Below are 27,180 nucleotides of genomic sequence, written 5' to 3' on the forward strand. Positions count from 1 at the left end.
CCGATGAAAGTGTTCGGGACTCAAGGTCCAAGGGTTTGGAGGAAGACTGGTGAAGAACAGAACCCAAGCTGCTTGAGGTCCAGTGTGAAATATCCACAGTCATGATTTGGGGTGCAATGTCCAGTGCAGGTGTTGGTAGACTCTGCTTTCTTAAATCCAAGGTCACCGCAACAGTCTACCAAAATGTTTTAGAGACTTCTGCTGAGGATCTGTATGGTGATGCAGATTTCATCTTCCAGCAGGAACTGGCCCCTGCCCATACTGCCAGAAGAACCAAAACCTGGTTTGATACCCATGCCATCACAGTGCTTGACTGGCCAGGCAACTCGCTAGATCTAAACCCCACTGAGAATCTATGGGGTATTATCAAGAGGAAAATGAGGGGCACCAGACCCAAGAACAAAGAACTGACAGCAACCATCAAGGAAATCTGGGCTTCCATAACTCCCAGGCAATACCACAGGCTGATTGCCTCAATGCCACGGCGCATCAAGGCAGTATTTAAAGCCAAGGGATTCCCAAACAAGTATTGAAGATTAACATATTGTTTTGAAAGTACCATATTTTGATTGATTTAATGTGACCCTAATTTCTGTCATTCAAAGAGACACATTGCTCCATCTTGTGATCGGATCGGTGATCGGTTATCGTTTTTTTTTAACTTGCTGATCGGTGAGCGGCCCCAAAAATCCTGATCGTGTAAAGCCTAATGAATATCTTACTTATCCAGAATTTATTTTGTATTTGAATTTATTGCACTGTATTTTCCAGATGCGTGTTAGAAGTAAAGCGAGATGCTCCTGCATACATTGTAGCGATAACTGCCAGGACAATTTAATGCTCAAAGGTAATTTAAATGAATCCAAGCGAAAAACCAATCTCATCTACAAAGACAGGAGCAGAGTAGTTGACAGAAATGTAAGAATACCAAATCCCAACAGGAAATGAATGATCACAATCAGGTTTATCTAATTTGGTCAGTGGTGCTAAAATGGCCATTTAATTCAGAGGAATATTACCGGTTGGCCAACAACAAATTAACAAATTAACATCATGCATCTTTTGAAATATTGATATTTATAATATCTTGATATTAATAATGCAGTCATACCAACAATACAGAGGGTTACTTGTGCACCCAGATAACAAAAGGTAACAGAAATCCAACCTGACCTTCTGTTTGTGCATGGTGAACAGGTGGACACCATCCTGCCCTCTGTTCTAGCTCTCATGGCCTCTCTTCAATCACTTCCAATCTGCTCTTTTGTTGTCACTTGTCCAGAAAACATCACCAAGCCTCATTACATCCCCTCACCGCCTCCACAAGCAAAAAATCAGCTCGCTCTGGACCACAAGTCCCAAGGACGCAGAAGTGATTCACCTGTTTCTTCTAAACTTGCTGTTAGAAAGCCAGAAAATGTCCACACAGCAAGGATGCTTTCTGTCTCAGCACAAATGCATCAAAAGAAAAGCTGTTCTCATTGTCTTAAATGTGTCATTAATACTGTCAAAAATAAACACGTGAAACAAGAAAATAGCCAATTTGTTGCTCAGTCGATGCCCAGCCTCGTTTCCAAACTCATCAGTTCAAATGTGAGCCGCTGAGGCATGGCTGAGCAGTCGCACGAGGGAGGACGGCTCAAGGATGCGAGTGCTCTGATTGGCTGGCTGGCTATGGTGTGTGTAGGAGAAGGCCCCTTTGGTAGGCTCGCAAAGAATGGCTATGCTCGATAAGGGTGGTCCTTCACCTCCTTTCATCCCCCACTGCTCCTCTCCCTCACTCTTCCTCCCCTTCCCGTCGATGGGCAGCAAGGCAGATGAAACTAGGTTGTGAGCATCGCCAGATTCATCATTTTCGGACATATCTACCCTGGTTAAGCCTGTGACCTAATTATACCAAGACGTGTTCTTACATCATGGTCATAACATCACGCTGAGCTCGTGTGCAGCTGCAGCTGGACCCGCTGAGCGAGTGCACAGAGCTGACTGAGGAGGATCCAAACGTTTTCCACTAAACACAGCAGATGTTTTTTAGCATCAACAACCGCTTTTACCAGACACTTCATTAGGTACACCTGCACAATCGAATGATATCTCGGAGCTGGATGAATTTGTAGCTTTAGAGAGTTTTGTTTTGATTGACACTGTAAACAGAGGTACTTTTTTTAATTTTGTATTTATTTTTTAAACAAATTAGACCATTATTTGTGGTCTTAGTTTGGAGAGATATAAAACTCCATAGTGCTAGAAAAGGTAACTAAAATATTGCAAACATCTCTAGTGCAAAACTGTATGAGAAATGCCACTAAGACGACAGTGTATCCTACCCGGTGTCCTCAAATTGTCAATGACGTTTTACAGTTTATGCACTATGCGAGTTAATGGGGAAAAAAAAAACCAATCAGGTTGCAATAACAAGGTAATGTAAAATGTTACTCTGAAATTAAATGAGAAAAGCAGAGATACAATAATGGGATACAATTTTGGGCCCATGATGAAATCTTAACTACCATTCAAAACACCCAAAATGTTATTGATTATTATTAACATCCTCCAAATAAAAATGACCGTGGTCCTGCGCACACACACACACACACACACACACACACACACACACACACACACGCACACACACACATAAATATAGGGAAAAAATACAGACAAAGACAAAAATATGTTGACGCTGTTTTTGTATTGCTTCTAACTTTTAATAAAATCTAATACAATGTACCCCCATTTATGACGGGGATACATTCCAGACTCAGACTCAATAGATGAAAACCTGTGATAGAAGGACCATATAAAAAAACCTTTGAAAATGATCTCCCATACACTTAAAACACATTTATATTTATTAAAACACAATTTTTAAACACGTTACAAATGTGTTTGAGCACACACAAAAAAATCACAAGCATACAATGTATAAAAACTTTGTACCTATTATGGTGTCAGTGGGCTGTTGCCAGACGTTGATGTGTCTGCTGTTTTCGCTGATCTTTGGCTGACAGCAGCTCCTGCATGAGTGTCCTCACTGTGTTTGTGTTTTACTCTTCTCACAAAATTCAATAAATGGCTGAAAAAGTACATCCAAAACTATGGCTCTCCTTTCTGACATGCAAGGGCATAACAGTAAGTATACAGTGAAAATCCATGTAAAACGGTTGCTTGAAAAAAATGCAATATAATGGGCTTGCGAACTATGAATCTCAATATAGTGGGACAATACTGTGCATTGATGCCTAAAATATGTGTGGTTCGCTATTCGCAAATTTACCTGTTCAAATGTTTTTTTATGTGGAACCTATCCATTGCTATTCCCGGAAAAACGCAGCAAATCACAGCGTTGGTGCTTTTTCTAAAATGCCCTAAAATACCACAAGATGGCACCAAATCAGCATCTAATTGGAAAGTGGTAGATTGGTGTCGAGGAACTATGCTGGCGTGATACATCTGGAATGAGAGACGAGCGGAAAAGATTTTCGCCCTATGATCATGTACAGGAGCACATGCACTTTAATCCATATCAAATCATCTATAAGATGAGTTTGAAATGATATTCAACTGTTTTGGCCTCATAGTTTGTTATATATTTACACTTTATATGATTACTATAGACAATTCTAAACATTTTAAGGAATGTCAAGTATTTGTGTTTTTTTCCCTGTGACTTGCGAATATCAGGAGATTACTACAAAAGTATAATTTTAAATTCTTACTGCCAGCTCACCTACGTTCCTAATGACGACAAGCGGCATACAAAATGAATGGATATTGCTTAATCAGTAAAATATATTGTGGACATAATACGCAGTACTGTTGCTTTAACAATCACCCAATATGCAGGATGTGTGTTTTTGTGAGGCTCTAGTCTCGAAAGATCAGATTATGCTGAACTCCGTCAGTGGAAGCCAACATCTCTCAAACCTCAGACAAAGATCGATACTCCTGCAACTGAGACAGCGGAAGAGCAACGAGGACATTACATAGAAGACTAAAAAAGAACTGAGACAACAAATCTTTTGATCGAAATCTACAAATATAGCAGCATCACAACGACCTCTGACAGTTACAATAAGTACCATTTACACACAAAAAACACTTTAAACTAATATAAACACAGGCCTCTAGATGCATTAAGATCCTTGATTGAATGCAAGCAGGTACTCTAGCAGCCAGCCACTTCAACATGCATTATTTAGACCTTCAGTTGCTGTAATAAAGTAATCAATCTTTGTGTGGAACACTTAGCCATTATGTACCTGCAGTGAGGTCATAACGGATGCAGACAACAAACAAGGGATGGAAATCCTAACTCGATTTACTAAATATATTGTCGGTACTGTACACTAATTTTGGTTGTCCTAATTACCAACAAGGAAGGGAATATTTCAAGATATAATATTCTAAAATACGCTCATTCAAATGTATGCTGTGTGTGCCCCCGTTATCACAAAACAAGATATTTAATAGTTCATATTATTCCATAAATACAGTACATAAAAATATAACGAGCTGTTTCAGTGAGATTTAGAAGTTTGTGTATTACCATCATATTTGTGACTACATTCTGATATATTTTTTTTGCCCTCCTCAATGGGCAAACAGCATATTTTCAGCATTATTATTATTAGTAATGCAGATGAGATGGCATGCAGGTGCTTGTTCCTTCTGCTGAAGAAATCCCACATACACAGTGGAGCTACCGAGTTGATGTGAGCTGATGTGGCATTTATGTGCTAATTCTTTGCTGAACATATTGATACGGGATATCAATGCAAACAGAATCAAAGTATTTAAATTTACTAATTTTCAGCAAGATCTATACAGACATAACCAGCTGTTTCCATTCTCTGTGCAAACAAATCAGAAAAATTCTGCTTTCTTTTATAGTCACTGGCCAAAACCCAAGGTACAGCCATACTGTTCAATAAAATATATGAACTAATAGCTACATCTATCGAGTGCATATCCAACTATAACCACATGAATATACATCATGACAGTATCAAATAGGCAAATATCAAATGGGCATAATAAATTACTTAAATAGCAATTGTTAAAAATGTGATCGTGTTGAAGGATTGTTGATTAACTGAGTTTTGAAGCAATGGAGGCAAATGGCATAGAGGCGCTCTTGATTAATTCTCAACTAGTTTGTTGAGCAGTGCCATGCAACACTGGCATGGAAACGGGTTCAGAACACTCAGCATGAGATACTTCCATCTCATTAAAATTTTTTCAAATAAATATTTAAAAAAATAATTTTCACCACAGAACTTGGTCAAATGCTCATCCCTAGTGTCAACTTTGTAAAGGCACCTAATGACGTGTCTGGTAGGAGTATATTTTCCATGTAAGATGAAACAAGGCACACACAAAAAAGATTAAGTTGGATGTAAATATGAAAGCCTTTGTGTGTTGTGCAGTGAAGTACAGAGACACCTTGCGGCTTGCTCGCTCTGCCGGCACTCATTTCGCATGACCGACCAACTAACCCATACCAAAAAAGACACACACACACACACGCACACGCACACGCACACACACACACACACACACACACACTAGAGCAAACACACAGGCACCCCAAATACAAAATACCACCTCACTTCCCCTGACTAATCACCAAACATACGCATATGAACACATCCACATGACTACCCACTATAGTAATACATTTGACCAGCAGAGAGCACCAAAACATTGCAATACATAGACTAAGGTTAATTTTGCAACAGTCCATAGAATGATACATTTTTGAAAGAAACCAGGATAACCACAGATTCATATCTGATCATCTCTCAACCATCATCACATCGTCACCCACCTTTTCAACTTTAACCCCATGACGAGGATACCTCTGGATATATCTGCGAGCGAGCTGACCCGAGTTTGCTGCCTTACACACGACCACCTCCACAGAACTGTATCCACAGCTCACAAACCCCCCTTGTTTGTGTTGTTCCAGCAATCAAAGACAACAATGGCATTCCATGGCTTGCAACTGCATTGAGTACACAGGCAAAGCACATTTAGACACATAGTTTGTCACACACAAAACCGTCAATGTGTGTCACGTACGGGATGGTAGGGCTGGGGCCAGGCCAAATGGGGTGAAAACAGTAAAGGCAATCCCATTGTGCCCCACTTCAGTTCAAGCTCAACAACATACTCGGTTTTTGTAGGTCACAATGCACACTCACCTGATTTTGTCAGCTGCACTGTCAGACCTGCACACCGAAAAACACAAGGAGAAAAAAAATTGGAACTTGATCCTTCCGCATCAGAAATGTAGAACATTTGCTTTTGACATGGTAGGGGCCTAACAATTAGCCCATTAATCATTCTGTTGATTATGTGGAATTGATTGTGGATTTATTGAGTCTGAAAGCAATTCAGGCTAAATGGATTGCACTTCTTGGACACAACCAGAAGAGACTTATAATTCATTCTTGACTTAGGGTTCAGAACATTCAAGGAGATTGTCCCATTCCTTCATCGCAAACCTGATGAAAAGTATATGAAGTGTGTTTAAGCAGCCTAGCTAATGGGACTACATCAATAGCTCTGCATTTATTTCTTCAACTGTGTTTACTGAGCGTCATAACATATTCATTCTTATTTACATGTTCATATTTCACAACAAGAAGTTGTAATTACTTAATGTTGTGTTGTGTGACGTATGTGAAGAGGTTTAGCACATAACCACTGCAAGTCACTGGATATTGTCTTTGAATTGTAAGTTTTAACTCTCATTTCATTTGCAATAGCGTCTTTCACTACAGTTATATAAACATCACCGCTCTTGATATAATGACACAGTGACGTCCCGCTGAACCTCACAATCGTATGCTGCGTCATCTTCACCCATGAGTCATAATACATGTCTTTTGCAAAGTCACAATGTGTTATTATATAAGCTGTAACATGCAGTTATAAGGAAGGAAATCCACAAACACAATCCATTCCTGACAATGACAGCAAACCGGTCAGCGTCGCTGTACAGCCTGCAACAGCAGTACTAATTAGCCGGCAGCCTGCTGCTACTACACCAGAAAATACATCTGCAAATAAAGCATTCAGAAAACTGACTGCAGCTACACGGCTAGACGACGCGACACAGTAAAAAGTCACCAGAGTGCAGCGAGACTGATAGGAACGGAGGAGGCAGAGTCCAGAACAGGCTGCAGCGCAGCGCCCTCCAACCCCACCCCCCCAGCAGACATGCAGCTGTTTTACCTGCAGAGGAGACATGACATTCCGTGCCCTCTAAAGCCGGCCACAGAATGCCACTCGCCCTGCAAGAAGCTGCAAATGCCCCTCGCTAGAAGAGAGGAAAGCAGCCAGCCATTCCATGGGTACTGGTCCGACTTCATGCAAATAGAGACGGTGCGAGAACAGTGCGTAGGAGGAGAGACTCCGAGAAAGAAGCGTGCGGAGAGGAGCACGGAAAGTATAAGTGGAGGTTTGGTGAACGGTGCACGGAGCCGAAGAATGTTTACACTGGCTGGTGATCCATTTAAAAATGTTTACACTTCAAAATACCCTTATACCTTGCAACACAAGTTTTGGGATCACGTTATACACTATATTCACATAAACATTTCTGTGTGGTGCCCCAAGGCTATATGCTAGGACCATTTACATTGAATATAAAAAGAAAAATCTACACACCACTGTTCTCAAATGGCAGGTTCGTGTGATATGAAAAAAAGAGACCAAGATAAATCATTTTAAAACTTTTTACACCATGAATGTGACGTACAAAATAGATCTTTTTGACTTTCTCAAAATCAGAATTTCCATTTGGAACTGTTGAAAATTCCTTCTACCTTGACGAAAGCCCCACTTCCAGCTGAAGAAAATCAGTCCCAAAGCATAAGGCTGCCACCGACATGCTTCATTGTAGGTACAGTGATAAGCAGTGTTGTGTTTGTGCCAAACAAATTATGGCCCAAAGGTTCAACCTAGGTTCCACTGGACCATAACAAAATCTTCAAAACACACACACTTTTTAATAACGCTCATTAACTCTCGTTCGTTGGCCGAAACTACAAGTACGAAGAAAACACCAATTAATTTCTTAACCAGAGTACATTTTGCTGTTCAAATAGTAAGTGAAATAGTTTAAATAAGGACACAATTTACCTCACACAAAATCGACATTCAGTAAATGTTGGTAATTTTGTTGTTGTGGTTGTTGCTGTAGTTATAAACCTAAACTTATAACTCAACACTTATCCAGCCATCTATTTTCTAAATTGCTTAACTTGTTCAGAGTTGCGGGGGAACTGGAGCCTATCTCAGATGACTTCGAGCGAAAGTGAATACACCATCAGTGACTACAGACACACAATATTTGTTGTTTCTTATTTTCTTTTGTTCTTATTAAAAAAAACAACAACATACAGAAACACTTACTGATTTACATTAGACACATCATAACAGCTTAATTAAGGATTGGTGAGCAGGGAAAACATTGTTATTGCCTGGAAACAGAATGTGCCCTTCTAGTGGAGACTGTAGGAGAGAATGTCTAATAGTGGTAGTATTAGTAGTGTAGTGGGTATTATTAGTGATTACACTTCTCATCAAACCGTAGCAGCATGAGCTCCAGTAGGAGAGGATTCATACACAAACACGATCTGAACACACACTCGAAAACATTTCAAACATACAGCTCACCTCTCCTCTCTGATGAATGGAGTCAAGAAGCGAGTGGTGTCATCTTCATGGCTACTTTGTTGGCTGCTTTGCTGGCTGCTCTGTTGGCTGCTGCAGTCACATAGGAAGTTAAGTTATTTCTCCATTTATTCACAACTAAGAACATAGCCTACTTGCACCTGCAAACAAGTGGGAAATTTAAAATGGACAGCAATGCAACTCGGACAGCAAAAAGAATATTCACTTACACCTTGTCCTCGTTATTAATGTAGGATTATTTCGCATCACAGCATGTTTGTTTCCGGTGGGGCAAAAGTGTAGCATTATCCATTATGCTGCCCTAAATGTGTTGCAGTTACAGCTGAATCAGCTCAACTCCAAGCCACGAATGACTTAAACTGACTAACACAGATGCATCTATATGCACTATAATCTGAGAGCTCTGCAAACCCAGATACTTCTATTATGAAGTTACTACAAAAAAAACACTAAACATTATAGTGCACACAGAGGAAGGTTGAATATGTTTTTCTTAAATGGTAGAACTAGTAATAGTCATTATTCAAAATGATTTGGCACCTGAACATATTCATGTTTTAGGTCCCTACATGCACATACGCCGAATTCACACAAGAGGGGGCTACATGATATCGATAAAACTATGACTATATTGCTTATGCTGACAAAAAAAAATTCAAATTGAGATAAAAAAAAAAAGTAGGAAATACTACATATTCATTATTATCATGTTTCAGCATCCATGTGGAAGTACTTGGCTATGCTATATAAAAGAACATAAATAAATTAAAAAAATTAAAAAACACACAAATAAGTTATTTATGGCCCTTTAAAGAAGTCACAATTGTTTTATACACCACTCTAATTCCATCAACAAAATCTTATGTAATGTAGACTATGTCATTTCTTGGTGCTTTTGAAAACCGTGACGAGCACAAATTATATATAACATATTTTGTAAAAAAACAAAAAAAAACAAAAACAGAATTCATAGGAGACTGAAATGCTTATTGCTGTGTCAAAGTTCAAGGCAGTCACGAGAATCCTCGCTGCCTGGGTTAAAGGATAACCAGACAACAATGAAAACAATATAAAGATTTTATAGTTTACTGATTGAGCTGGAATGTTTATTAGACTGTAGCCAATGTAGCTCAGGCTAGTCCATGCAGTATACAAAAATAAAGAACAGTCTAGAAAATTTCTCATGCACATATTTTGTCCTTTTACTTCATTGTACTTTAAAAGGGTTCATGTTTGGGTTACATATTTCACATGAATCTTATATCTATAAGTTATTAATATAAAAATGCTACATTTTATATTGTTTTTTAAAACTATACTTAATATTAAAATTATAATTTCTAAATCACCTCATCTAGTTATTATAATGTATACATTAAAAATACAAATGATTAGTCTTAGTTATACAGCATCACAAAATGACCTCCAGTGACATTTAAGCTATTTTTTACATCTTTCTTCTGTCAGTGCTGGCCAAAGTTTGAGAATAAAGTTGCTCTTAGTGGAAAATGTCCTTGTTAATTCACTCTTAATCTCTACAAAGTGCTCTAATCCCATTCCATCAGCAGCACCAATGCTCTTTAAGAGGCTGAAAATCTTTTGGTAATTCAGACCTGTAAAGCCATCGATCCATTTTCTGTACCGCTCATCCTCATTATGGTCGCGGGCGTGCTGGAGACTATCCGAGCTACTGTATCTTCGGGCGAGAGGCAGGGTACACCCTGAACTGGTCGCCAGCCAATCGCAGGGCATATATAAACAACCAAGTATTTGCACTCACAATCACACCTACGGGCTGCTTAATGCTAAATTTACTGGGATTATTAAATGGACACTCCCAGAGCGTCGATTAAAGAAATAAATTCTAACCACTGAATTTACCTCGATCTTTTTTTTGTCCATGTGCTCAAACCACCATAAAAAATCAGTCACACAATTATAAGTGCTGTTGCACAAAAAATTACCACAAATGCTGCACCTGCAAGCTATTCTGTAAGAGTGATTACATACTGTGGCTGTCATACGGGTAAGTGTATTTTTGGTTAGGGTCAACCAAGCGTTTATACTTGGATGCCGCCTTTTGGCTCTTGCTCACATGAAAATGGGATAAAAGTTAACAGGGCGTGGGCTTTCACTAAATTATTCATTCGTGATGTAGAGTTAATGCTATAGCGCTTTGAACATGACAGCAAGAAGGTGTAACCTATATAACATGACCTTGACATCCATTCCCAGAAGAGGTCAAGAAAAGAATTGTGTTGTTTGTGTAGAACTGATTGCTGATTAATTACTTCTTGAAGCAGTTAAGGCAAAATACTGTAAAGTGCCAAACCAGCAGTGGTGCTGCTTATTCAGTCACAACTGGTTTGCTGTCCAAAGAAGTAGAAAACAAGGTAAACTGAGTTATATCCACAAGGGTGTCGTCCACAGATTCTTATTCTGTTCAATACAACAATGGCCACAAAACAGGAGTTCAGAACTTTCAAAGAGAAATTTTACCATAACATTAAAGATATCAAAAAAGTGACTTAATTTTTCCTATAGTCGATCAAGGTAAATGACTCAAATGGCCGTCCATCTTTAGTTTGATTATTGTACAGCTAAATTAACAAACGTACTCATCAACATACAATATATATAATTCTAATTGGTTTCTGAATATGAATCAAACAAAAGTGGATCCCCTTCCTATTTAAGTATCACATTTGCCTGCTCACTGCCATGCATCCATAACCCAGCTGCCGTCATTCATTTATCCATACATTCATTCATTGTCTACCCTAAGATGTTAACTTTATTAATACTGTAGTAAGTTCTTTCAGTCACTAATGCAGTTAAACAAACTGATCACTAGCTGGTCACCTGCTCTGGTTTCGCATCACATCTTCCAGGTTTCTTTCCATAAGAGAAATCGTTCGTGATGTCTGTCTCGTGTCCTTAGTCTCTAATTTTTGGGCTCAAGCCGCATCCTAGTGTTTAAAGCCTTGCCTGTTAAACTAAGTTAATTTTTACTTAATACATAACTTGTGCTGTGTCAGGCTTGTAAGTCATTGGCGATCCTGACTCACAGGCTGGGTCAGTCAAGTGAGTCTTTTAAACGACTTTAGTTATTGTGTGGTTAATGTGACCTTCTTGATGAATGAACGTTTAACCAAAGTGCTCAATCATCCACTTTTATCTCTGAAATCTGTACTACGCTAGTCGTTAGCATTAATATTGTACATAGTTTTGAACAATAAATCTCAAATGCTTTATAACAAGTAGTAAAGCATTGCATTATTCTTTTAAATTCAGCATGTGTATAAAAAAAAGAAATGTTTAGATAAATTAGGGCAATAAAGTTTGCGCAAAGATGCAGTTTCCTCAGAATTGTCCTTCAGGATTTCACTACATCGCCCCAGACAAGCAGTCTTACATGAATTCACCCACATACTCGAGGCATACACTCATACACTATAAACAACATTGAGAGACGTAACCCAGCCCAAACTGATTAAATTAAGATTAATCTAACTCATGAGAAAAAAATGTGAATGTGAAATCTTGCAACATATTTGCAAAGACGGCGTAGTAGACTAAACACAAATATTTAAAAAAATACCCATTATAAAAGCATTGTAGATTCAAAAGTACCTAGTGTCGAGTGGAACAGTAACATTTTGTACCAGTCAGATTAAAAATAACCAATACTTCAACTCAATTACATTTTGACCAATGTCCCCTTGTGTGAGCCCACAGCAATAAGATTCAAACCATTCATTTACGATGTTTTCAATACTTACTGTTTCATCACTTTCTGAATCCACATGACGTCCACAAGAGCAACGCTTGTAAAGCAAGAGAGCCAAGTATCCAATTAACTCCTGGTACTCGTAATGTTTGTATATTAAGTGGGCAGTTTAAAAACGAGTCAGTTGTGAAAAAAAGGTGCATAATCATACAGAACCAGCAAAGTTTAGACACCGTTAGAAAAACATATGCAATTGCATTAAGAAAATGTATTCTCTGTTATTATGATGTCATATAATATTTTGTTTTAAGGCCAGGACATGAAAGCAGACAGTGTTTCTCTCTCTCTTCAATTGTATTATCACTTTCCAGTGAGACAAAGTAAGATGACTGTGGTTGGGGGGCGCCAGCTGCATGAGACATGTGATAACGGCCTTTTCGTGTGTGTGTGTCTATATGACCTTGCCTAAGGAGAAAAAGGAGAAACTTCTTAGAACAGCCATCAGGCTCTCCTTCATTAAATTGTATCTCTCATTGTTCTCAAAGTGCTTGTCATGTATCCTGTCTAATAAAAGGTTAAAAAAAAATTCCTCTAACAGACACACATTCTAAATTCTAAATTAGCACTCAGTATGGCTCCAGAAAAAGTGGAAACTGATCACGATAGTGTTATTCCACGATTTAGCCGCTTTCATGCGCCTCATTCTCAGGTGTGATCCTATGCCAGAAAAAGACGGATGAGACTTGGGCAGAAAAAGCAAAACGTGGTGAGAACAAGCGCCTTACTCTCAGGTATGATCATGGAGAAAAGCAAGTGCTAATCTCACGGAGAGGTGAGCCTCTACTCGGGTACCACCTTCAACTATGGTAAGACATCTCAATGATGATAGTGTTATTGTGGTAGTGAGGCTATGTGGTCAAACGTCTCCCTGTAAATCCTCTTCCTTTTCTTTTATTTTAACATGCCGTCTTTCACTGCGTGTGTCTATTAAGCTTAGTTTGCATTAACCATTGACATAGCACAAAATGGCCACCACGTGCCACAATGCAATTGGGTTCCAAAGGCATACAGTGCTGTATGTGAAAAGGCTAAGATGTTGCACAGTGATTTGCTAGCAAACAGTAATTTCTTCTTTAAAAAGTGTGTTTTCACTTATTTCTATATTGTACAGTATTCATTTTCAACCACATTCCGATTAAAAAATAAGGAAACTATAACGTCGTTCTGGGGCTGGAACAGGTTAATTGCATTTCCATTCATTTCAATGGTAAACGTTCTTGAAACGAGTCACGGAACAGATTAACATTTGTGAACAGAGGTTCCACTGTATTTGTTTCCCATGTTAATTTCTGGTACAAATCAGGATCTTAAAAGGCCTCAAAACATGCAAGAAAGTACACATTAGCAATGCTTACTGGATAGAAAATAGTTCTGCATTCACAGCAGTACAATGTCTTCTCACAATTGTACATGACAAAACCATTAATATGTGGATAATTTATAACACTCCCACACCACTGGATTCTGAAGAAATATGCTTTCTTAATGGCACAGTGCTGCCTGTAGCCTATAATAAGTACTAAGCCGAAAAAGTGGCGACTTCAAGGTGAGGGGGAGCAGGTCTGTGCCGATGGTCCACTGGATATAATGAGAGTCTCCTACTCAGAAATGATGCCTCTGGAGAGATGGAGTCCTGGAGAAAGACAAGCTACTGATGGTGTGAGTAATGAACCCATTCCCGTAACTAGCCTCCGAAGATCTACCAGAACTACCTGGCACCTCAAATAAAAAGACTGCGAGAGAATTCATGTTGAAAATCAACCTGGGTCTTGGCCTCAGTTCATTGATGTAATCTATTTTACCTTCATTTCCTTTGCCTTGTGTAATGGCTAACGCTTGCCCATCCGGCGTTTGAAGCGTCCTTTTGTATCCAAAGTGAAATGTCTGTTCATTAGTTCATTATGGTGGGCAAAATGAGACTGAGTTTGTTTACCTCATCTTCTGAATTGTCATTGTTATTTAAAGTAAGACCACGTTTACCTGCTCGACTCAGACACTAGATATGTACCAACCAAGCATCTGGGGGAAGGCCAAATATTGCGATTATCTGATGCATGACCTGTACCACAGTTTACAAGGCAAATCTCAAATTGCAAATGGCCGTGTCTTCTTAGACCCTTGGATTTACAAAACACAATGTCTACAGTTATGCTCCCAAGAGATGTCTCCTCAGTACTATGTTTCAGAAACTAAATATTTTCTGCACCCAAATAACACTGCAGGCCACCCTCACAATCTTTATTATTATTATAAGCCAGAGTTGGGCAGCACTGCATCATATTAGCAACCGGTAAAATATTCATTGCTTTGAACTAAACAAAATCCTCAAAGTATTGGTGTTTGATTTTGCACTACCGATAAAATTTCTCATGGAAAGAAATCTGAATATGCCAAAATATCACATCTGATATTCTAAAGATGTTAGTGGTATGTGATCCAATACATTAGTGAATTAGCATATGTTTGTGAAGCAGCGTGGATTAAGGAGATGAGTGGCTCACGAGTGGGACAAGGAAAGCTGTGTAAGGAAGGCCCATACCAACCTGCTCTCACTGCCTTGCTCCTTCTTCTCTCTGACTTTCAGCCATTTCCTCAACAGGAAACGCTTCCGTCGTGGAGAGGCACTGGGCGTAGAGCAGCTAGACCACGAAGAGGGAGCATCTTCATCACTGGATGGCGTGATCTCAATGGATGGCAGCTGAAGGTATTCCTTGGAGCCGGAGTGCGAACGCCCCTTGAGGTGACCGCTGCTCAGCTGTCCCCTTTCCAGCCCTCTCTCACTGGGGACGTTTCTCATGCGGCGCATCTTGAAGCGTTTGCGGCGGAGCGTCGGTGTCGAGGAGCTGGATCTCATGGAGCAATCTGACACGGTGTTGTTACCTCCGTCGGTATATACCGGTGCATCGTTTGGAACGCTCACTTGGAGGGAAGGAGGTCTCAGTGTGTCACTCATGGCCACTAAAACACTTCTTGATTCAATCCAGGAATGACGGATCTGGTGCTTGAAGGGTTAGAGATTGCTGAAGAACTGAAGGAAGCAGTCACAGTTTATATCCTTTCCTATTTGGTGGTCCTCACCCTGTTTCTTTAGTTGTAGTGCATTGAGCAAGTAAGTAATACGCCAGCCTGTAGACTGAAGTAATGACTGAAGTGTCCTGATAGCAGCTATCTTTGGTCCGACTTGTCGGTTTAATGATATGCATCTATTTTTTGGCTGGCTGGCTGACGGACTGAAGAGCAATCTTATAGTACAACACTCAACCTCTCGGGCTGGGGAGGAGAAGGCTGTATTAGATAACAAAAGGGAGCTTCTGTTCTGAGCAACAGATGAAACATGCATAAGGCATGTGAGTGTAACCCAACTCTGCGGCCTGGTCCTTTCTGGGGACCTGCAGGCCAAGTTACATGCACTGAGTTTGGTTAAGTCCTTGCTGCCAAAGGTGTCACCTTGTCTTTTTCTGCTAACAGTAATTTTGAAAGGCACCTTTAATACATATGTTGACGAGGTCATTTGATGACATTATTGTGATGTTGATGCTGGTTGTTGTGGGGCTGGGTGTGAGGTCCAGTCTTGTGCTCCAGGGTATCATTGTCTCCACGCAGTTACAGCCTAAGGGTTAGAGGGAAGTGATAGGACTGCAGGGTTCACTCAAGCCTGAGGGTGATGATGGCCAAGTTAAGCGACCGATAACACACACAAGACAGCCACACACTCGCACACACAAGTAGACACCATTCATTAAATCACAGGGAAAAAAGGCTGCACTGTTATGAATGAACGTAAAAGGTTATACACTCCCACATGGTCGTATCCTGAACAAACCGTTTCAAGCCACCACCATGCACCAGCCCAAATGCATCACTCCCTAGCCACCGTCTTCCCGAGAAGTTTATTATAAGAATGAGCAGCAACTCAATATAAAATCTTACTTCTAAAATACTTTTTTTTTTTTCAAAAATCAAAAAGATAACTAATGATCAAAACATGACAGATGTACTGGAGCAAGAACAGATATAAACAAAATATGAAGAATTAATAATATAAAGAAATATAAATTATTTTATTAGTTAAACAATAAATGAGAGCAATTATTGATTGTACAGGCTCAGAAAACACCTATTTCCTCCATTGTTTTGGTGTTGTGCAGTCAAGATTGCGTGTTTATTATTATTTAGATTTATATTTTTATACTATTATATTATTTATTATTATAGAACATAGTCGATTTATTGTCTGTCTTTTACCATACCCATATGTTTTAACTTATTATTGTTTATTTATAGGCTTGAGATATGAAAAAGTTCAAACTATATGTTGAAGAATTGACATTTCATACATAATAAAGAGAATATCAAACTCTTGCTATTGATTGAATCTAATTTAATTTTTGGAGTGAATTCAAAGCAGGAGCTATGACACAGGAAAGGAAAAGGAAGTGAGAGCAAACATGCAAACCATGGTTTACGCATGGTTGCGAGCAAAATGCCAGCGCACACTCCCTGTGACCTGGAGGCTGGAGTGCAGAGGCAGGAAAACACCATGAATTAATCATGGCCAGACGTTTCTCATTATAGCCTCACACGTTCTGGCAGCTTTGGGTCATAGTCTGCCATTTCCAGGCTCAACTCAGGTGAGCTGTGACAGAATGCTCATTTAATGCTACTTCATAGAGTTTTGATGAGTTGGTTCTTTTACATTTAATTATGAGGCAAAGTGCATTTAAAATAATGACACATGGTTTTATAGCAAGAGACGGCACACTTGTGCAATGTGAGCAATCCATAATAATATTAAAAAGCAGAGGGCACAGCAGGGGGAAGCCAAGCAGTCTAGCCATCTTGTGTTAGCGCAGCTTGAGAACTTTGTCATGCATACATTAATGCCGTGAACAGATGGACCTACCACAGAGAAGCTTTGCTGTTACAGCTGCAACTGAGATGACAGTTATCTCTCTGTTGCGGCTACGCGGTGTAGAACAGAACAGACATTGCTTGCCTTGAACGCATCGTTACTGACCAGCAAAGTTGAACTTAGTTGTTCCGTGCCTTTCTATTCCTAACAGCGTGTTGTCCCTGTCAGAGATTAGGGAGGCATGCAAACACTGATAGAACGCTTGAAAACCAAGTGTGTCGATTAGACCAATTAAACATCTACAGGGGCATTGTAAATGTACATACCCTGAAAATGGACAAACACTAATGGCATATCTGGCAGCCATTTCTGTGTGGCCGCCATTCATGTTTACATGCACGATATGCATTCTGCGACACGCTGTAAAAGGAAGAGATTGTGTTCTTTGTTTGGAAAATGATTATTTTTATCGGAATTCTTTAGTCAAAACACTGTACGATCACACTGTCATTTTGTTTTGTAATATAGGACTAGATAATATGAAATATTGTTAATATAGTCAGCCAGAGCTGCTAGGAATGCAAAATGCAAAGTTATCAATGTCCTTTCACCATCGTTCCTGTCAAATTGTGTTCCGTGTTTCTGTTTGCACATTAAGGAAAAAAAGATAGATATTTTTTAATTCCTCCTGGCAAACAATAATTTTAGCCTGTTAAAACAATTAATTGGCTCAGTGTGGGGAAAAAACAAACAAACATTCCACAAAGAATGGCTAGATTTGAAAAAAAAAAGATGAATAGATGAAACAACAACGGACTTGTGGGTTAACCAACAGTAAATGGAGGGATTCCCTATAAAACTCCCTGAATCTACAATACATTGTCACATAAAATTACAGTACTGAATATTATAATGCTGTTCCTGGTCATCTGTATAGCATCTCATTGACAGTCTTTTACTTCCTCCCCAATGTGATAATTGACACAACTTTCTGTCTCACAAGTCATCCTTGCATCTTACTGGCTATCAAAACAGATTGAGGACCAAAGTGCACTGCATGAAAAATCTCTTTTGTAGCGTCCTAATTTGCTGCTTCCACCGGCTGCAGGTGAGATTTACGAAAAAATTATTTGATTTCCCTTTTACAACCCCAAATTTCTTTATAACTAAAAAATTGAATCGCTAATCATGAAGCCACATGTTAATATGTAATGCAAGCTCAAAGTTTGCTCTCAAATGTTGACGATGATATGTTATGATTGAAGCAACCAAAGTCACTCCCACTCCAGAGTTTATAGGGCATTCTATATACATTACTGTTCCACCATGTAAACATCTGCCTACTTCAAAATGCTTGCATTCATCTCTTATTCAGAAACTTCTCAGAATAGGTTTCTCACACTCGAAAGAAAAACTTCCATGGCAGTAGTACAAAACTGCATCGGGAGGCAAATTAACCCAATTATGTGACATCTAAACTGTGATGATGGGAGAAATAACTTAATCTGGGTTGATTTTTTACATTTTAGTTGATTAAAAAAAAAACAATTCTTTCTGCTTGTACAGTGTGTCGTGTCTTCCATATGACCAACACAGCACACCATGCAATTACCAACTCACTAACGAAAGCCAAGGATCTTGTGCCCCAAATCAGAAGTCTGGCGTAGTACTCTGACTGAATTATTAGAGGCAGCATGTTGCCATGGAGCATCTAGACTGCCGGAAAATATAAAGGAGGAGTAAAAGCAAAAGAAGGATAGCTGTTATCTTTGGCGACCACATTACGGTGGCAATTTCTTGCCAACACATCTCCGTGACTCTTCTGACTTGGAAGACAAACTCCAAAAACACTCAGCTCAACCTGCTGCTTTGCCATTTCTGAAGTCTCGTAACAGTCAAAGCTTCAGATTACTTTCTTTCTAGTTATCATTCCATTCTACTTCACAATCTGTGGCCGGGCCGGGATTTTTTAACTTGGATACTGAACATCTTAAAAATGAATGATTGTCATCCCCGACTGTATTTGGAGTCGATTGGAGAGAATCATTTTTAACACACCCCACACCACAGGATAATCGGTCAGGATACTCTTTAGAGCAGGCGTGCCAAACAAATTATTGTCGCGGGCCACATTGTAGTTACGGTTTCCCTCAGAGGGCCGTTATGACTGTGAAACCATATAAATGTTTAATTGGCTCATCATACTAACTACTAATACATATACCGTACAGTGCACAATACATTTATGAATAACTAGATTTGAAATCAGAAGCCAAGAATATTAGTTTGTTAAACTATTGTTCAGGTTTCTGTCAAAAAGGGGTTTGGGCACAAAAAAATGCTTTTTGAAAAGTTAGTAGCCTTTTAGCCTTTTCTACAATTTTGCATGCAAGTAATGTATGTCAAAACACCAGTGTTCAGCATCACTTTCATAGCTCAAATGAGAACAGGAGTCAGTATTTAGTCTTGAGAAACAAATTCCTAACCTGAGGCTTGAATTTTTTTCAACATAACAAATCGATAAGTCACTGGAGAGAATTCTCTGAATCCAGTGTTTTAACAGATGGCTGGAAGTTCCTCACAGAGTTCAGACTAATTAGCCATAACAACAAAGAACTGCAGGCGATGACAGTCATTTGTGTCTGGGCTGAAGAAAAAAAAAAAATTATAAAAAAAAAAAAAGAAAAGTCAAATCCATAGCAATTTAGTGGTGCTGCTGACCATATTCTCTTTTGCCGCAGACCCAAAAATAAAAAGAAAACTAAAAGAAAGACTTTAGCATCATCTCATCATCATCCTTTGTTACCCATAGAACTCTAAGTTATGTCGATTTTCATTCAAGACGATTCATGCTCTGGATCCATAATATGGAGGATTCATATTTTGTTTTTTGTTTTTTTAACATAGGCATAATTTTGTCCTTGGTTTATACTATAGCTACATATCAAGTCAATGACTGTAAATGATGGATGTCAAGAACTTTACGGACAATTAAACTTATTTAGCATTCATTCACACAGAAATCCTGCAAAATTGGTGCATCAGCGCCATTAACTGAAGCTCTAGCATTAATCTGCCGGAGTGTTTTACACAGAAACCGCTATAGCAGGATATTTCCGCAACTGTGTGCGCTTTAATACAGCGACAATCACATGATTAAATGCTTCGCTAATGCTTCTGGTGTGATATATTGTTGTTAGACATTGACAATCAACACAACAGGGCATGCGAAACCAGTGTCAGGTATTTAACTCCCAAGTCCCAGCATTGTGGAACACCATTACACATGTAGAAGTGGCCCAGCAAAAAAACAGAAAAAAAACAAACAAACGAAAAAAAACCATAAATCTGTCATAAAGAGATTTGAAACGGGGATGTCACCGTACAATTCATACGCAATTTACAGCTAGCAGAAAGCTAAAGCAATAAGCAGTACAAAAGCAATACTATTTGCTATTTAGACTAGCACCCTTAGCAAGCTGAACTGAATACGGAAAAAAAATGTGAGGATCAAGATGGTTATTGTTCATGGTGTTCATTTTTCTGTAGTTTTCAAAGGGTGAAAATCTAAAGGCATACAATTGAAGGAAGCCATCAATGAAACTGAAACACCCCTCTGAAAATGTCTGAGATTCTTCATTTTAGACAAATGACGACTACACTAAAGCCTCTGCACAATAACTAAACAAAGTGAGATGCCTGCGTTTTGGAAGGTGGGGCTAAAGAAAGAAAGCACCCCCCCCCTGCTAACAATATTAGTAGTGATCCACTGAACCGAATCAATCAAATTAACTCTTTTCCGGTGACCATTCAACAAGCTCAATTGGCTGTAAAAGCCAGCATCTAGGACCTTATCATGTCACTGTGCATGACTAACCACACAGATGTTCCTCATCAGCAAGTGTTGAATTACAGCTGATTATTCAGTCTGGTGTGCAAGCAGTTGTCGCAAGCTTGCCATGTACACCAACGAAATTCAAGAGCTCAATGATGGGTCTGACACACAACTAGCATGTGAACCAGATGACACAAAATAGAAGACGACAGTGTTCGCTCAAACTGGTGTACAGTAATCTCCCATTATTCATGGGGGATAGGGACTCAGCACTGCTGCGAATAGCAAAAGTCAGAGATTAATTGATGCCTGATGCCCACCCACATAAAAAAAAGGCTTTTAATTGCTTATAGATGCCACAAGATAGCGGCAAAGCACCACTTTGCTGTTAGACAGGGCTTATGCCTGTCTAACAGAAGCTCCTCCCCCATGCACTTCAAAATTTTCAGCAAATAACCGAGGATAGGTTTGAAAATAAAATCCTCAAATGGACGAAATCGCAAATAGTGAATCACGAATATGTAGGATAACACTGTAGTCAAAATAAACTATGAAGGAATTTCAAGATTTTTTTTTTAATGGTAGTATTCTAGTGAGTAGAGGAATGCTGCCCTAAGGAGTTGGCATTTCGTTCCAACAGCGTGCAGCCGTTTAAGGGTTAATCTTTTTGGGTCCAATTGGAATTCGGCTTTTATGTGTGTTGCCATGTGAATGTAATATTCCAAGGGCCTTCAGACTCAAGGTGGCTGATGCCAAATACACACAACAGAAATGTCTTTTTTTTTTTTTTCAAATCTGAACCAATCAGATTCAATAAACAGCGCCAAAGAGCATGCCCCCAGTGACATTAGAATTGTTTTCGTTCTCTGATTGGTTTGAAGCTACTCGAGTGGAATTTCTCTGCATTACAAACATGACGGAAATAATGGTTAAACATTTGTTTTCAAAGCGGACTTTTCAAGACAAACTGGACATTGTGACAGTAAGGACAAGGCTTGTTTTAATGAATTTTTTTGAGGTTTTTGTCATGTTATTAGATAAACAAGGATTGTGAACTATTGCTGCGCTGTACAGATTTGGCATCAGAACGACAGTAGCACTTTTGCCTGCTAAAACAGCACATTTGACTAGAGTGAGCCTGGTTAATTAGAAATGGCTCGGTAGGAACTGCGACCCTGTCAGGCTGAACATGTGCGGATTAGTTTTCGCCTAATTAACTGCATTTGAAAAGGATTCCGACATCAGTGTTGCAAATCTACTGGGCACCTCCGCTAAAAAAAATAATATAATGGTGCGGGTTTATACAATTTTAACCAATGGCATCATAATTAATTAGCCCGGTAGGGTCCTGAAAGAGTTAACCGTTGTAATGGAAGATAAACAGGGTTTCACATAAAATGTTTTGGTCAACAGCCTCTGTGGCCACCAGACACAATTTTCGATTCTAAGTGCTCCCCATCCAAGTACATTCGACAACGGGGGTCTTCGGTGCTGAAATTTTAATGAGCGAAAAAACCTTTCCTGCCTGTTTAGCTTTGCTTCTTCAGTGAATATTACATTTCACACAGTTAATATCACAATTAATCAAGTCATAATTTGTTAGCTCTGTGACTGTTTGGCTTTATCTATGGCTTGTTTTGCGCCATTAAAAAAAGCCTCAGCTAGAGAAATACAAAGAGAAGAATAGTTGAACAATGACTGCAGGAAGTAAGCAGACTCATATTCAAAGCAGCCACCCCTAACATACACTTAATACAAGTTTTATGATGGCTACGTTTTGACCCTTGAACACATTATTTCTATATCGATTATTTCTTATGGGAAAATCAGAACAATTGGAAGTGGATTTGCATCCTGGAATGGCTTGTGTCTTGACCATTCTACTATAAGATTCATAAAGCCTGAAGGGGGAAGGGGATCCATATGCTGTGTACGTTGAAAAAACCCTGAAAATAAGACAACCTGTAAATTATAATCTGCTTCATTCATTGCTGCCAGCTGCACACATGAACTGGTTTACAACTGTCATTTCCTATTGGGTAAAAGGGAATTTTCCCAGGCTTGAGTCTCAAAACAACTGAGAAGATAGAGAGAGGGAGCCGAGGAGTGTGAGATGCATTCAAATTGGTTCTACTCAAGAGAGAGGCAACCCTAGAATCAAAGGCGAGCAGCACAGGCACAGTGCTAAGTGTGCTAACAACCCAGTAGCAAGCCTTTTCACAGAAACGAAATCTCCAGAACTGTCCTTGTTGAAGATGTTGCGTGCTGTCAGCTCCACTGTGAAGACACTGTGACACATAATACCGTTACTGTCACTAAAGCCCAATAGTATGTGATAGAACTGAGTGAGTGCTGAGATTTAAAGCAGTCACACTTCTGTAATGACCGTATTTTCACGACCATAAGGCGCACTTAAAAGTCTTACATTTTCTACAAAATGGACGGGGCGCCTTATAATGCGGCACGCCTTGTGTGTGCATTGAGTTCCAAAATCTGTAAATGTTGTTGTGTGACTTTGATGAACGCTCCGCTTGACTGACTGGCATTTCCTGCCGACACGCTGCTTATATAGAGGAAAGCCAGACGTGACTGAGGACAGCATGCGGACGTTAAAGGGGAAAGGGTGCGCGTGAAGAGGTGGCCCGAGTTTGAAGACCAACTCGAGCAATGGATTAATGAGCAAAGAACAGCCGGGAGAAGCGTCTCTACAGTCACCATTCGACTGAGGGCAATAACGCTTGCAGAAGAAATTAAAATCGAACATTTTCAAGGAGGTCCGTCTTGGTGCTTTCATTTTATGAAACGGTGCCATCTATCCATCCGGGCAAGGACTACCGTAGCGCAGCAACTTCCAATGGATTACAAGGAAAAGCTGGCCATCTTCCGCTCCTACTGCAGTAAAAAGATTGCCGACAAACACATCCAGCCCAACCACATCACCAACATGGACGAGGTGCCGCTCACTTTCGACATCCCGGTGAACCACACTGTAGAGAAGAAGGGGACCACCACGGTAGCGATACGCACAACGGGGCACGAGAAGTCGGTTTTTACTGTTGTGCTTGGTTGCGATGGTAATCGACAGAACCGGCTACCTATGGTGATTTTTAAGAGGAAGACGCTGCCTAAATAAAATTTTCAGCCGAAGTCATCGTTAAGCCCAATCAAAAGGGCTGGATGGACGAGGAGAAAATGAGAGAGTGGCCGAGTGAGGTGTACGTAAAGAGACCGGATGGTTTTTTCCACACGTCACCGTCCCTGTTGATCTGTGACTCCATGCGCGCCCATCTCACAGCCGCTGTGAAAAACCAAGTGCAACTAAGACTGGGAGGCAACGCCGGGCGAGTTACGCCACAATATGTGAATGGATTGTGGATGCCTGGGCTAAGGTATCTGCTTTGACTGTTGTCCGAGCTTTGGCGAAAGCCGGCATCATTACTGAACAGCCCCCCAGCAACGAGACTGACTCTGACAATGACGAGAGGGAACCTGGCGTGTTTGTTGGGGAACTTGTCCAGCTGTTCATTTCAAATACAGAAGATGAGGACTTTGATGGATTTGTGGATGAGGATTGATAAAAAATAACGTGAGTACATGGTTAAATACTTAAATAAAGCGCAACCAAACTCAGTTTTGTTTTAGCGTGCATGTATGTGTTAAATACAGAAATAGACCCCGTAACTGAGACTGCGCCTTTTAATACCTTATGGTTGTGAAAATACGGTAAGCATCCAACAATATTTATCTTCTGTCATTTTAAAGACGTCTTGAAGCCATTGTACCAGGGGTTAAAAATATATTTTTTTTAAATCTAATTGTGCAGCTTGTTTTGGATGAGGGAGCCATTATTTATCGGTTCATAAAACAAGAGTCTGAACAGAAAAAAAAAGATTGAAAAATGTTCAACTGAACAAATAAAACAGGCTGATTTTACTTAACTGGAAGCTTCAGTATATTCAAGAGATAACTATGCCCGGCTTAACAGTTCCGTTTAGTGACTATTCAGTACGGTTGTGATCCGACCAGTGCTGTACCTGAACGAGTTCAATGAACGAAACGTGTGCAAACGTGATCTGAACTTAGTTCATTTCTGCCTGATGAACATAAATGACAACGCGCTCATTCTGGTGTCAAAGATGGGTTTTCGAACGAAAGTTCATTTTCGTTCAAGAGATGGGACAAACCTGTCTGAGCACACTTTATACGAGCCTTCATACTGTATGTCGGGGGATAAACGCTGTATTCGGCAACCGATTCAACGCAAGGTGCGCTCAGAGACACTGCGTAAATTGGAGTTAATGTGTTCTTTGGTGGTTCTTTTGCAATACAGTACATACTAGGATTACTAGGAAAATTCTTTGTATCGGAACGCTTTATTTAAAACTCTGTACGATTACAATGCCATGATATGGAATTTATTTTGTTTTGTAATATAAGAATAGATAAAATATTTAGTTAATAAAGTCCGCCAGAGCTGCGAGGAATGCAAAGTTCACAATGTTATTTCATCACAGGACATTAAGGACAAAAGTCCTGTTTTTGTTTTAATTCCTCATCGTAAAAAAAGATCATTCAAGCAACACATTTTATAATTTTACATTCACATTTTGAGATTGTAGTGTGAAAGCTGCAGCTGGCTACTAATATGTACTGAATGGGTGGCAGCTATGGTTAAATTAAATGGCAGTATTTTAAGAGGAATAGCAACATATTTACCCCCCCCCCCCCCCCCCCCCCCCCCCCATAAATAAGTAACTAAAAAGAACTATAAAGTAGTTCATTTTTGGAATGGTGACCTTAATCCCAAATTTCGAATTATGAACTATGAATTGAACTGGTTAATTTTTGGAACGGTGAACTGAACTTTAAATTAGTTCTCGTAGAAAATGAACTTTCCACCACGGGTTCCGACTGTGGCGCACAGCAAAATGTCGCATGGGGGAAAAACTAAATTGAAAAAAAAGGATGAAAACGCTGTTTTACCTTCACGGTCGGTCGATTTACTCACCGCCGAATGACGCGTTATCACTTGACAACCGGTGCTCATCCATGTTGACAGGTCCAACTAATCCGGAAATTTTCCTGGCGCGGCAACAAAGTTAAATAAACGCATTTTGTAGGCGCGGACCATGAAAAGGCACCCCACTGAGAGATGAGAGATGACCTATCAAACGCCACTATTCAGCCCCTTCCATTTGTTTAACCCCTTATTGGCTAAAAGTCACATCGTAGTTTCTTTCTTTATTATTATTATTTTATTAAAGCATGAATAACTACGTTGATGTGAACACCAACCCACATACTGTATTTAACTTGATCAAAACACCCCAACAAAGTAACTTTTACATACATTTTTGAAACCCACCCTACTATAGGAACTATGTGCCGACCTGCTACAGTAAGATCAATTCTGTTACTATGATATCAATGCTACTTCACATCTCTAATAATGTGTTTATTATTGTGAGTGTAGTTTGAAATGATGTTGAACTGACCTGCGTCTTATTAAACTCTGCCCTGCAGAGTAAACCCACAATTAATATTGTAAAATCAATGCCTCTGTAATATTGCCTGCTAAAACTTAACGTTATTATCTTTATGAACATGAATAGAGTTTAGGTCTAATTACATTGTGCAAGTGGTCATAATGCTGGTCAGCTGTTTGTTAAAATGACAACTCATGGTTCTCATGCTTTGGGTTTATGCAAATAGCTTGTATGAAAATGCTCTCTGAGCACATGTAAATCACAACACTTCAAGCAAATTAAGCTACACGATACTCAACATTTGTGAATATTAGAATTGAATTGCATGCTGCCAGCCGAAATAACAAAGAAATACTGAATTCAAATCATCATTTGATGACGTGCGTCAAAATTGTGTTGTCACTGTCATGGCATGTCATGTTTGGGTCTGTATGAGGATGCAGACAAAGAAGCATACTGTACAGTATATTCTCAAAAGGTGTCTTCCGCTCTTGGGCAGCATGCCTGAATT

General features: G+C 39.5%; 1 protein-coding gene across 19 annotated transcripts in view; it reads right to left on the bottom strand.

The window, feature by feature from the left end:
• Positions 1–15,719, bottom strand: part of gramd1bb (GRAM domain containing 1Bb) — a 75,460-nt gene extending 59,741 nt beyond the window's left edge. For 3 of the 19 annotated variants that reach the window (XM_061781260.1, XM_061781258.1, XM_061781257.1), the window contains exons 1-3: positions 15,040–15,718; positions 8,689–8,778; positions 6,207–6,233 (exon numbers count right to left, since the gene is read on the bottom strand). In XM_061781260.1, coding sequence (XP_061637244.1) covers positions 6,207–6,233; positions 8,689–8,778; positions 15,040–15,449 — 527 coding nt within the window. In that variant the 5' untranslated portion in view covers positions 15,450–15,718. Of the gene's footprint in view, positions 1–1,173; positions 1,552–5,830; positions 5,956–6,206; positions 6,234–8,688; positions 8,779–15,039 lie in introns of those variants that run through there. The other 16 variants (XM_061781265.1, XM_061781263.1, XM_061781264.1 and 13 more) reach the window with 13 other exon arrangements.
• Positions 15,720–27,180: the final 11,461 nt, after the last annotated feature.

This window comes from Phyllopteryx taeniolatus, chromosome 8 (assembly GCF_024500385.1).
Source record: "Phyllopteryx taeniolatus isolate TA_2022b chromosome 8, UOR_Ptae_1.2, whole genome shotgun sequence".
Taxonomy (NCBI): Eukaryota; Metazoa; Chordata; class Actinopteri; order Syngnathiformes; family Syngnathidae; genus Phyllopteryx; species Phyllopteryx taeniolatus.